This window comes from Aptenodytes forsteri, unplaced genomic scaffold (assembly GCF_000699145.1).
Source record: "Aptenodytes forsteri isolate BGI_AS27 unplaced genomic scaffold, ASM69914v1 Scaffold290, whole genome shotgun sequence".
Classification (NCBI taxonomy): domain Eukaryota; kingdom Metazoa; phylum Chordata; class Aves; order Sphenisciformes; family Spheniscidae; genus Aptenodytes; species Aptenodytes forsteri.
Window position 1 is genome coordinate 751,134 of NW_008795244.1, and position 13,137 is coordinate 764,270.

General features: G+C 37.7%; 1 protein-coding gene across 1 annotated transcript in view; it reads left to right on the plus strand.

The window, feature by feature from the left end:
• The window catches only part of MIER1 (MIER1 transcriptional regulator), a 31,718-nt gene that overhangs the window by 2,867 nt on the left and 15,714 nt on the right, over positions 1 to 13,137 (plus strand). The window contains exons 2-4 of the mRNA XM_019471917.1: positions 3,947 to 3,971; positions 5,538 to 5,683; positions 10,906 to 11,073. Of these exons, the coding sequence (XP_019327462.1) occupies positions 3,947 to 3,971; positions 5,538 to 5,683; positions 10,906 to 11,073 (339 nt within the window). The remainder of the gene's footprint in view (positions 1 to 3,946; positions 3,972 to 5,537; positions 5,684 to 10,905; positions 11,074 to 13,137) is intronic.

A 13,137-nucleotide genomic window follows, 5' to 3' on the forward strand; every position in this document is an offset into this window, starting at 1 on the left:
CCCCCCCCCCCGGGAGGGCAGAGCTGCTGCCATTACACTGTGCTAGATTCTATTTGCTTGAACTCATGCTATCCTTAATTCATAGTAAAGTGAATGCTACCTTTCCCTCAGAACCCCTACCCCATCTGGTGGTGCTGTAAAGGAAGCAGAGTCTAAACTATTTTTGCTTTTCCACAAGTGCTCTTGTGCTTTGAGTCACAGTTATTTTTCTGGACACAAATATAATTATAGCATGAGCCTCTTCTCACTGACCACCCTGAGTTCTTCAGTTTTGGAGGCACGGCTCCCTGATGCTCCTGTTATCCCTGAATTATGCGCTCATTTTTCTTCCTTCCTTTCCTTCTGACTTCACGCCTTTCCCCAGAACTTTCCTTCCCAGGTTGGGCTGGGGTAAAGCAGAGGCAAGGAGAGGCTCCACCTGCCCCATGCATGGGCTAGCCAGAATTCCCCAGTGGATTATCACTGCAAAGATGAGGCTAGCACTACTGATCTATAAATGCATAAACTGTTTCCCAACTGAGGCCCCCCCCCCCGAAATGCCTCTGTTACATCAAAACATAACCGGGGAGATGGGGAGTGGTTATTTAGCCTTAAGAATAGTGTTAGTACTAGGTTAGACAGAAACTGGCTATGAGTAAGTGCAGGTTGCATCTTGGAAAGAGGGGGTTTTTTTGTCAGCAGGAGTGTTAGCTTTTGTAAAAGCCTTCCAATAATGATGTGTTTTAATGGTTGGGCAGAAAGAACAGTTTTAAGATGGCATTTGCAGAATTTATTGTTTGCTAAGTAACATGTTTTATCCCTCTGAATAGATTATCTTCAGGGCTTTCTAGGACGTTAAATCCAGCTCTCTGTTCCTATGAGGGCAGAGTCATTTCTAGAATAATCTTTCATCATAAGTCATGGGGATACTTTTTCCCTTCTTATCTTTACCAGCTCTGGTTCTGCTTTCCTCTTTCCATTTCAGAGCAACTCGGTATTCAAGTCACTTGATTTTGGTGAGAGCAGTCTATGTTGTAACGATGAGTCATTATTTGAATGCTGCAAATAGCTGGATGCAAAGTACACTGATACTGCTGTACTAGGTCAATACTTTGTTAAAAGGGGACCCTGGGATTCCAGAGACCCTTGCGTGAGGATGGGGTCTCCACAGCTTGCTTCCTGGTCTCAGTTGAGGCTGAAGGTATTTGCAAGGGATTTCGTACCCTGGCAGAGGCTGCCACGTAACGAGGATGGGAAAGCTGCACCTTGACTTCTGCACAACCCACAGACCATACAGCAGTGTCTCTGCACTGCCCTGATGAATTGCTTACCATTGCAGTTTTGCTTTTGCTAGATTGTTGCAGTTAATATGAGCAGTTTAGCTTCAGTTGGTTTCTGTTAGGCCCTCTTGGGTGACAAAGGTTCCTCTTGCTGCTAGTGGTGGCTATAATCTGCATTTGCAATGCTAATTTCTTTCATATTTGTTATGAGAGAATTATTAAGGAAGACTTAGTCTTTATTTTAAAACTTTCTAAGATACTTCTTAGTGATGTTTGTCTTTCCCTTGTTTTTTCCTCGCACTGAATATGCGGTATTGTCTACCTTATTCTCAGCATTGTCTGCCAGAAATAGTTTGAATTTGTTTGATTTCCCACCTGTGATTGCTGCAATAAATATGCTAAGACTTTGTTAATTTGCACTAATAATTGTGTATTCCCTATTATGCATCACCCAGTTTTGCAAGTTTATCAGACAAACAAAACATACCAAATAGAGATCAGTCATTGCTGGCTGATTTTGGTATTCAACTTTAGCTCAGTGTATGTTAGTAATACTGTACACTGGAATTTTTAAAGATAATCTTTGCAGAGTAAGATTTTTAAACTGTAGTCATTAGCGAAACTTCCTATGGCATTGTGCAACATTTTGCAAAAATGTTTTTAGTGCTTAACATGAGTTTCAGTCTACTTAACTGTGCAGATATGATTTCTCTTGGCTTTTTTGTGCAGTGCTGCCTTTTAATGCTAATACTGCCTAAAAAGCTGTTTCTTGCAAGTCAGCAGTGATACTGCACATAAACTAAAAACGTATTTGGATGTTAGTAAGTATGAGGAAAAACAGACTGTAGTGTCTCTGCCTGAAGACAGTGTATATATTCTATATTTCTTTAGGCTGTACAATGTTAGGGAAGCAAAACTTCTTGTCTATTCTATCTTCTGTCCACCCTTCAGGCAAATATTCAAGATGTGCTTTTACCTCCGTATACTGCTTTCTGCTTGACACAGGCAAATATATTTTGAGTTTTCATTTGTACATTGTAGACTCTCATAAAATATAGGCAGACATGTAAGTGAATTTTGGTCATTGATTCCTAAGAAGGTGTATTTCTTCTCACTTTGAAGAGCTGCTAATATAAAAGAACTTTATAATTACACATATTACAATAATATTCACTACCTAGCTAGGCCAGGTGTTTTGGGTGGAAGTGGCTTGTGCAAGTGACTGCTTAGCCTTATGAGATGAAGTCAAGGAGAAGGAAAATGCTTTAGAAAATCTTTGAATAATAGTACAAGTTTTCACTTGAGTTTAAATTTACCAGTTTCTAACATAGTATCTTGTTTTAATTTTGCATATAATTCTGGGTGTACAGATTTTACAATTCTAGTAGGAGTACAATCTAGATATAATATTACACGTACACACAGGTATCTATTGTGAATGTGCAAATTGAAGTTTTCCAAATTATTTCTTGGGCAAATGCAGGCAGTTTTTCATGAAGACAGCATTGGATATTACGTAATACAACAATATCCATGATACCAAACAATATCTCGGTTTCCAGAAGGTGGCAGGGAAAGGGATACTGCAGCTCTCTGAAGTAAAAAGTCAGTCCTCCTAACTTTGAAAAAAACACTTCATTAGGTCTGTTCCTGAAAATAGTTGAAACATTTGCTTGAATTTTCAAAACAAATGAGGTTTGCATGTCTGACATGCAAATTTCATCCCAGGAAGTTAAAGACTGGCAAAGTTATAAGCAAGAGAAGGCAGAATTTTATGAAAGAAGACGTTTGTTCTGATTATAAATGTAGGGTTTCCAAATATGGTAGGCCAAAGGATGTCTTTGTTACATAAAGATTGTTGTGGAAGTCTCATTTTTTTTTTCTGTATTTCAAAAAATATATTTGTTTTGTAGTCTGTGATTATATTAATTTGTTGTTATAAACAGACTTGGGAAGAAAGTCTGGCTTGCAAAATAGTTTTTGTTGGTTTGGGTTTTTTTTTCCTCACAGCTGGGTTAGAGATTAAGATTAAATTGCTTTTTCCTTTTGTTCTATGAGGAATTCTCATTGTGATTTGTGATTACCTTTTAAAAGTGTGTACGTGAAATAGAACAGGGAATTTGTGTATTGCATAGCATGCAGTTTCAAATAGTATAATTTGTCTTAAACAGTGCTTCCACTGTCAATGTAATCTGGCATATACCTTGGTTGTGGGAAAGGGGATTTAGTACATGGAGTTAAATCAGAGCTGGATCTGTTAAAAACTAACCTATCACTACTGTTAGTTTTCAGTTTTGTATCGGCATAAGGGAAGAATTGGAAATGAGCAGATAGAGATGGAGAGAAAGTAGCATTGTCCCATCTGGCAGTAGCACCAATTTATGCCATACTAAGCTGATTGTGGAATTGTAATACTATTTTCAGAATGAATTGTTTTGCTTTATTTTATACCTTCATCAGCTCAATTATTGCATCACAAAATGGGCAGTTCTTGCAATTATTCCTGCTGAAATAGTGCAGCAATATTGATACGTAAAGGAAAATGAATACTTTTTACCTTAAATTGCTTCAGCGTGTTTGTGATGCTTTATTTGTAAATATATTATTTGCAGTGACTTGCTTTGTATCAGATGTTTGTACAGGTTTGTGTACATAGAAAAAATAATTTCCTGTGTTTTCTTTTTTAGCCTTCTGTTGAATCTTCAAGCCCAGGTAAATATTTTTAATATATCCTAAACTTGTGAGGGAAGAGTGAAAAATTATTTTTGCTGGTCTCTTCCAGTTAGTAATCTAAGGATATAATTTGATTAATAGATTGGTGGCAGTACTGGTTTAAGTACTCACTGCTTTCTTCCAGTCTGTACCGGCACAAGTTTCTAAATGGTAAAATACACTGGGGAAATATGATTCTTGTCATTGCAAAAGCTGCACGAACACGTGTTTGGGAATGCTGACGTCCTAAGGAGCACAATGTGAGCGAGTGCTGAGGGCATGGAAGAGACTGCTTTACCCAGCAATACGATTACCATCCCTCTAGGCACGGCTACCCATTGGTTTTAGAGTTAAATACAGAGTCAAAAGTTAAGGCACTGTGCGCTCTCAATTAATAGATACATGGTTGCTCTATGTTTTGTATGCATAATACATCAAGAACAAAAGCAGCAAGAAAAGCAGTATTTTTTTACCTCATTGGATTACTAAAAATGAGGGGTTTCATGACTTCTGTTTTTAAAGCTGGTTATTTTCAGGTATTCCAGTATCCCAGAGCTACCGGCTATCGAGTAGTCAGCCTAAGTGTAAACTATGAATATCTGCGGTTTTTTTGTTCACTTTGGTACCACTGTACTTAGTGTTACTTATTTCGAAGGGTTTTGGCATCCTACTAATGGAAAAGCTTTCCAGTAGTTAGTTTAGCTGGACTGCTGTTGTCTCTTGAGCTCTTATTTCTTTCAGAGAATCAATCAATTGCTTTAACACTTCAAACTACAAAGTATAGTTAACCCTTACAGTCAACCCCTCCCTCTTGCACCCTTAGCGTGGGTACACTCTTCAAGCTTTGGAAAATGAAATTTAAATTGTCCACAGAGACAAGCGGAAAAATGTTAGCCGGGTTGGAATTAGAAATCAGGTATTGCTGAATTACATAAAAATGCTGCATCTGCCAAACCATTCATCCATTCATTTATTTTTCATTGTCATAAAATATAACCAGACTTCTTTACAAAGAACTGTGAAAAAACTGCATGGGGAAAAATAACTAAGGATTCTGCATCGTAAATAAAATCTGCATAACTGTGAAGCTTACTTTAAGTTTAAATTTTGGAAAAGTCATTAGACTGTCTTTGTAGTTATAAACAAGAAAGCTTGCAAAGTATCAAGGAAACAACTGCCCTGAGTTTATATTTTATGACTATTTCTGCTCCCAGTAGAACTCTTGATTCAGGCAGGTTTATGATTATTTAGGAATTAAGTCTTCAAAAACTGAACATTTTACAAACGTTTAACTAGGGGCCCGATGTCTAGATATATAGTACTTTGAGAACTGGCTGGTTAAACAGTATCTCCTGGTTCTTTTTTTCATGATCTCTTACCACCCAAAGGACAGCTTTCACTGTCCTCTGAATAATGAGATTGGCTTTCCCTAAGATAAATAATTGAGGGATTTTGAAGATATTTTAATTTCTCAGTATAATTTGAGTATTAAAATGTCACCAAAATAAAAAATTAAACTCTGTGAGGCCATGATCTAACTAAAAACTTTAAAATGTTTTCTATCAGGAGGTTCAGCAACATCTGATGACCATGAATTTGATCCATCAGCTGATATGCTGGTGCATGACTTTGATGATGAACGGACATTAGAAGAGGAGGAAATGATGGAAGGAGAAACAAACTTCAGTTCTGAAATAGAGGATCTTAACAGGGTAGGTAGCCTTAAGTAGTCATAAAACATAACCACAGCCCACAGTCTCACACAAAACATATGCAGGTTTTTTCCCTTATATTTCGAATTTTAAAAAAACCACCCCTAAAACACTAATAGACAAATAATATAGACAGGGGAAAGGGGCTGAGCTAAATTTGCAGTTCTCAAAAGTTGGGAAAAGGAAACTGGTGCATAAACACTTAATAATGTATAACGCTGTGCTTGTTTAGTTTCTTTTTGCATATATGTGCTGGTATTGGATTTTCATTTTATAGCTAATATAAGTTACAGTATGCTCTGACTAAACTTCTATATTCCAGTGTTTTTCTAAAGCACTTGCACTTGATTAGTGCATATAGATTTTGATTTTTTTAAAAAAATCCCATAATTTTATATTTCTTTTGCATTTTTATACAAACACTTGTATAATACTTGGAGCATATAGGAGTATCTTCATTTTTAAGGTAGAGGAAACATGCAGATGAAATGATTGGCTCAAAGCAAAGTTGTCAGCAGAGCTGGGATCAGAACTCACAATTATTGTTAATAGTGATAAATAAATCTTAAAATTTGTATCTTCTGAAATAATTGCATATAAGATTTATTTGGCATTTTGAGGTTATGCTGTCACTTATGTATTGTCTTAAATTACTTCTCGGGCAGGAATAATATTCTTAAATTACAAACTAGGTTGATTATAAACGCAGAGTAATTTAGATACTGTCTGTGGCCTCATTGGCTGAAAAGGCTTCCAGAACAGATCATTAACGATTCTCGGATGCATAGTCGATGCGCAAATCCTATTTAATATAAGTTTATGCCAATGTGACTTTAAATTAATTTAATGCATTTAAACTACATTTCGGGTGTAAATGATAACTTCTTTCTGGTAATTTCAGGTTTGATATTAAATGGTAAACATAAAGATAAATAGTTAGTTTGTGAATCTAATTATGCTTCATCTAGATTAAATGAGAAATGGAGCTCCACATGTATGTCATGTGGTTTTTAAGTTGAAAATATGTTTTTTTCCCCTCATATTTTGTGAAGAGTCAACATCTGGTTGTGTAAATCTATCACCACATTACAATGCTTCGTTTATAACTGTATTTCAGCCATCAGTTTATTCCCTCATATCTCGGTTGTCGGGGCTGCAAGTTTATAATTTCTCCATGTGTCAGCTCTTTTGTGATCAGGATGGTGAGCAGTGGTATCACTTAGATTCACATTGCTCCGTGGGCTACTCTTCTCTGCAGAATGCTTTTACAGACTGGTAGAGAATCTTACAGTAGGGCTTTTACTGAGTTTCAGATGCTTCCATGCCAGCAGGATCTTTTTAGAGACCTATGGTTACTTCTAGTTGTGGGATAGCAGGCCGCACATCAAGGCTTACTTTTATGTCTGGTTTTTTTAGTCATGGATGATAGACAATCTAAATCTCAAAACTGTGGTCAAGACAAGTGCTACCCTGTCTTTTTCTTTCCCCCGACATTTACACATATATTTTAGATTTCCCCCAGGCTGCGAATGTGCCTGATTTACTAGTTCAGCTCCTTCAGAGATGAGGTGGCAGTCGGGATTTGCAAAAGCATTTTTGAACCTTAATGGTTTCGCTCCTGACTGTCATAAAAATTACACATTCCTCTGAGGGTAAGGATCTAGGATCTTTTCTACTCATTGGTTGAAACTCTGGTGAATCTGTAATGCGTTAGTACTTGAGGTTGAGCAGCATCCTGCATTTGTCTGTGCAAGTACGCGTATACGTTTTTGTCTAAATGGCAGTAACGTATCTGCATCTAGAGACCTGAAGTCACCCTCTATGCTGCTCTAGTATAGGAAAAAATACAGTTCCCTGAGAGCAGAGCAGTACCTGAAGGGAATAAGAAGTATTAGATTTGGTAGTTCTCAGTGATATTTCTTGAAAGGTAAGAGTTTTTCTTGGGCAGGAAAGCTATCTGTGAGGTGCTACAGCAGACTATCCTTGATCATATCCAGACATGAATTCAGGAATACTCTTTTTGTACGTAGGAGCATCTATACCAGATACGGCCAAAGTCCTGGCTAACCAGTATTCCTTATTCAGCAGCCCAAGAGGGAGTGCTCAGGAAGGTGTGCCTGGGATGAGGCACATCTCTTAGCGTCCTGGGCATATGCTGACGCTGCAGTTTTCCAAAACGCAGGAAACTTGGCAGCATAATTTTGGTAGTAGGAAACTGCATTCACGTTCTGTCTTGGAAATAATAAATGACCATGCCCAAGCAAGTTGCAGAGACTCAATTTCCTCCTACTCTTAGCTAAGCTGACTGTACAAAGCATCAGCTGGAGGGAATGTGACATGGAGGATTTGACGAGTGTGAGGCCAAGTTCTTTACCTTTGTGTGCTGCCCTGTCTGTGGGCAGAGCACTATTGGGTGGCGTGTGCAGGCTTCCTGGGTGCCTCTAGGAAGTGGTGAGCATTGCCAGGGTGCTGTGTGTGGTGCCTCCCTGCGTTACTTCCAGATTTTTAAGCTTTTGACTCCATTCTTTTTTCCATTTGTTGTTCTATATAATCACTTGGTTTGTCTTTTTGGGGTCCCCCTTTTCAGGGAGGGCTCTTGGGTTTTCTTAGGGTTATGCACCAGCATCTTCTTGTCTTTAAATGAGAGAACCATACATGGAAACATGCAGTGTTTCTCCCAAATACTCTTCCAGCCTCTAGCAGGGTGCAGTTCAGGCACATATGAAAAAGATGTTGTCTCTTTGTAATGCCTGTCAGTCTTATTTTTCCTCCTCCTGTGGATTTGTCCGTTTTATTTTTGACCTCTGTAAACTTAGTGTCCACGAGGCATATGGCAATGTTGCGTAGTTCATTTAGTGTGAGAAATATGTTTGGGTTTTCAGACCTATTCTGTGTTCATTTCAGTGGTTGTCCCTGAGCTCTTCAATTAGAAAAGTGTACAGTCATTTATATTTACCTTCTCTGTGCTGCTTGTGATACAATTCTCTGTTACATCACTCCTCCTCACTTAACCTCTACTCCAGACGCATGAGTTTTAATTCATTTCTTGTTATTAAACATCTTCCACATAAGAAATTTCTGTGTCTTTGTTAAGGCTTGTTACTTTTTTAACCTTTCCTATTTTTGCAATATCCTGAAACAATACAGAAATCTTGATTTGTATTTTATCTTGGAGAGTTGCTGACCCTTGGGGCTTTTTGAATTGTAATGGACTATTTGAAGTTAAGAGGCTCTACCTAAGAAAAATGTTGTAGATACAATACCGCTTTCCTAGGTAATATATAGTAATATGCCTGTTACATTGTTCACACATACCTACGAATTGTAGTAAAAGTTCTTTTTAATTCTCAGTCTGTATCTACAAATGGGATAGTGGTGAGGAGTGCTTAATGGAAGTATATTACTTTCCAAAATGTACTGGAGAACATTTGTTTGGATAATTACGAATAGGATTTTTCTGATAGCTGTACTGTCAGGTTTTAATTAAGATCACAGTCCTGTCATGTTGTCTGTCTCAGTAAACTATTAATTACCCACTTCTAAGAGTTCTTTCCATAAAATGATACGATAGGGACCAAGAAGTCAAGAGGGAAGGTGAGGACATTTAGGTCCACATGGTCTGCATCTGCTGTGTATATAGCTTAACCAAAGAGTAGACCAGTAAGTGGTAGAATGGCTTAGTTCTTTGAAGTAAAATAAAATAAAATACACAGACAACAAGTACTGGTAGCCCCTGTGTTACTCTTATTTTTACACAGCAGAACTAACTACACTTGCCTTTTGTAATTGGTATTGTTAGTATATTTCCAGAAACTAGAGGTGTGTTGATCAGTGAAGGCCCTTAGGAAAGGAGTTCATCGGAGGAAGTCTTAAGGTCAGCTGATAACTAAAAAAATCTGATTATCAGCTGAGAATTACATACTAAGAAGAAATATTTAGAGCAGGCAGACACCTCTAAATAATAAACAACGGATTTGTTCTTGTGAGAGAGATAATTTTAAAATGCTCTCTGAAAGTTTCTGCTCTGAAAAATCTCATTAGGGATGCCATATACTGCCCCGAAGGCTCAATACTGAGGTATTAAAAGTAATAAAGTAAGTAATTTGCAGACCTGGCAATTAATAATTTTAATTAATAAAGTGAATGTAATTGATAACAGTTTGGCAGCCACTAAATTCGAGAGCCGACTGTATCATTTGAAATGTCTCTTCAGGGTGGATCAGCATTCTAAATATAAAGATTTTTAAATGTGCGCATGTTTTAGCAGATTTGCTTCCAACTGTGGATGGTTTTGTAGACAACTAGCTTAAAATGTATATGGATCTGTAAACATTACTGCTGTCTTTACCTGGATATCAGGTGATCCTGAATATAAGGTGATCCCTCACCCCCATCCAACCCCTCATTTTTTGTTTTGCCCAGAAAGGGGAGAGGCACAGAGAGATGGAGAGGTGTGTTTTTGGTGTAATTTTGTATTCAAAGCCAGGGTTGCAGAACTGTGTAGAACTGTCCCTGTAGTGCAACTCCCCAAATGAAGATTAAACTCCATGTTCAAGCCAGATACTTCAAGTTCTGGTCCTTATTCTGCTGAATTCTTGAAGACATTGCAAAAATCACTGCCTTGCACTAGGACAAGTTCCTGCCTGCAAAAACTGTCAATATCTTAGCTGTCTGTGTGAATCAGTTGCTGCTGACACACATTTTCTGTTTTTTCCACAAATACGTACAAAATACTACAATTTTTTCGGGTAGTTTCTGGGCAGTAATGGGAATACCAATATGTATTCCAATAAGGAGTGTGTTCACTCTGTGTACTGAAGGGGTATGATGTAACCAGACGTAACCTGCCTCATCGCAGTGCTCGTGTTTTGGTCAAGTAGCAGTAGACAAATACCAAGGGAGGGCTGGGGCATACAGCCCTTTGGTGCCCTTTTAATGAGCTTTACGGCCCCTTTGAGAGATTGGTGGTATGCGAGGTCTGCTGTAAATTTATAAAGGATTAGGAAATAGTTCCGCTGCATAAAACCCCACATTTTTCTTATGAGCCGAAACTTCTATTTTTGACTGTCCATTCATTTTGAAGTGGCCCTTGTTAGTATACCTGATCATCATCTATCTGTTTTTGCTGTTACGTTTAAAATGCACACCTTTAAGCTGTAGAGCAGATGTGGGATGTGAAATATTTTTGTTAAAATCTCAAACTTTGTTTGGATGTTTATCAGGAAAGTGATATGCCAATCCAGGAGCTACTTAGCCGTTATGGCTATGATGGTACCATTCCACTCCAAGAAGATGACGATGATGAAGATGAAGAAGAAGAGGAGGAGGAGGGAGAAGATGATGATGATGTTGATAATGATGACAACAGTGGCTGTAGTGGTGAAAACAAAGTAAGTGTTTACCCTAATTTGAAACTGATCTTCATACAGCCATTCTGTACTAGACAACCACTCAAGATGCCAGATCATGGCAGAAGTAATTGATAATATAGTTGGTTTCAGATGCTTTGTGTACTGAACTCTAATGTTTATTCTTAATTACCCATCTGTATTTCTCTTCATTGCTCTTAATTTCATCTGTATAATTCCAAACTGTTGCTGCAGCAAATTAAGGTACATGTATACGTATAGCATTATTTAAGAATGGATTGTAATTGTCCTTCAGAAATAGTCTGACTTCAAAACTGAAGTTTTAAATGCCTGAAGGCACCTTTATAGATATGGCTTAATACTTTTTTCAAGACGAAAAGCTGATCTACTGAAACTGAACAGTGAATTGTGGAATTGAATTAAATGTGTCTCTGAGTATCAGAGATGGCTGCAAGTTTTCTAGCTTTAGCATTTTAATTTGTATTTTTTCAGGCTGGCAGCCCTGGTTGTACTTAAATTGTTAACTGAATCTAATGCTTCAAATATCTTTGCTAAATGTATAGTTTTGAACTTAGCATCTTTAAAATCCTGTTCTGTGTGCTCTTAAAATAAATTTTCTGATTTTAGAAGAGTCTTTTCTACTTGTGTATGTCATACGTATTTGTAACAATCCTGTCCTGTCATGGGCACAGCTGTAACTTCTCCATTACTGGTGGCATTCAGAGTTGCATCCTGAATTCCATTAAAATATGAAACCCTTTGTATTGTCAGTAACAAAAAAGCTTAGGCATTAATGGAAGTTGCATTACCTAATCTGGCTTTAAAAAGGGTGCGCTTTGTTCTTTGATATCTTACCCATTTTAGAATCTCTGGAATGCGGCACAGAGATGAGGAATAATATATCTGATTCAGTTCTGATCTGATATGTGATGAAGTTCTTAGGATTTACAAACTCCCTTGATAGATGTTATAAAAGATTGCTATTTGTATGGGTTGAATAGTTCAAAAACCAGAAAGATACATAGTTATATTACATCCAAAAAGGTTCAAGAAGTTGGAGAGGGGGAGAAACTTACGTAACATGAAGTATGCAAAACTAAGACACAAAAGTGGTTTATTTTGTTGTGCATGGTGGTGTTCCTGAAGTCTCACTTTCTTCTTGTGTCCTTGCTTCTTAATTACTTCCTGACACAGCTTCCATCTTCTGTGTTCTCATGACCTCCTCTGTAGTTCTTCAGTTCTGTTACTAGCTGATTTAAGATACTGCCTATCTTTTCTCTTAAATGGATAAAATCTCAGTGTCTGTCACCGCTGTCAGCAGCAAGAGGAGTCATCTTTGTCCCTCTGTAGGACATTAACACTTTGTAGCATGCTGCAGAAGCAAGTGCATTCCTGCCCATCAGGAGCAACGTTCACAGTCTGGCACCGTAAACACAGCCAATGGGTTAGCCTAATTGCAGACTTGGCACTGTGGCTGAATTGAATGTATGCGTTCACCTATTCTACCCCAGTTTTGATAGGGTTGGAACAAAGGTGGTGGGGAGGACTGGGCACAAAGAGAGCTAGCTAACCTGTTATGATTGTTTGCCTCAGGGTACAAGAATGAGAGCTCTGAAATGCTTGCGTGCTCTTAGCAGAGAAGCAGTAAAATACATCTGTGGGGGTGGAATAATTTTATAAATCATTCAAGCTTTTTCTGCAAGTGCTCATCTTTCTACAGCTTATTTAGCTGTACTGCACTTAGCTATTTTCTATTTTTAATCTGCTTTAAGCTGCACATGTGATAATACTCTGGTTGCTGGTAAAGGTACACATGTGCTGTGCCTAATGCTATGTGCTGTGTCGGAACTAGCAAGTATGAGTGCTTACAACATAGTCATAAAAGATATTGACAACATGCATTGAAATAGAAAACACTAATACTTTTTTTTTTACCTTTATCATTTTAATTTTCCTTAATTGTAATAATTCCCATAGTTGTGGTTTATCTTCTAAGAAAGAGACTTGTTCTAATTTTTGATCTTTTAATGACTCAGTGTACATACTCGAGTCTACTGATACACTGTTCCTGTGGGGTTGAACCAC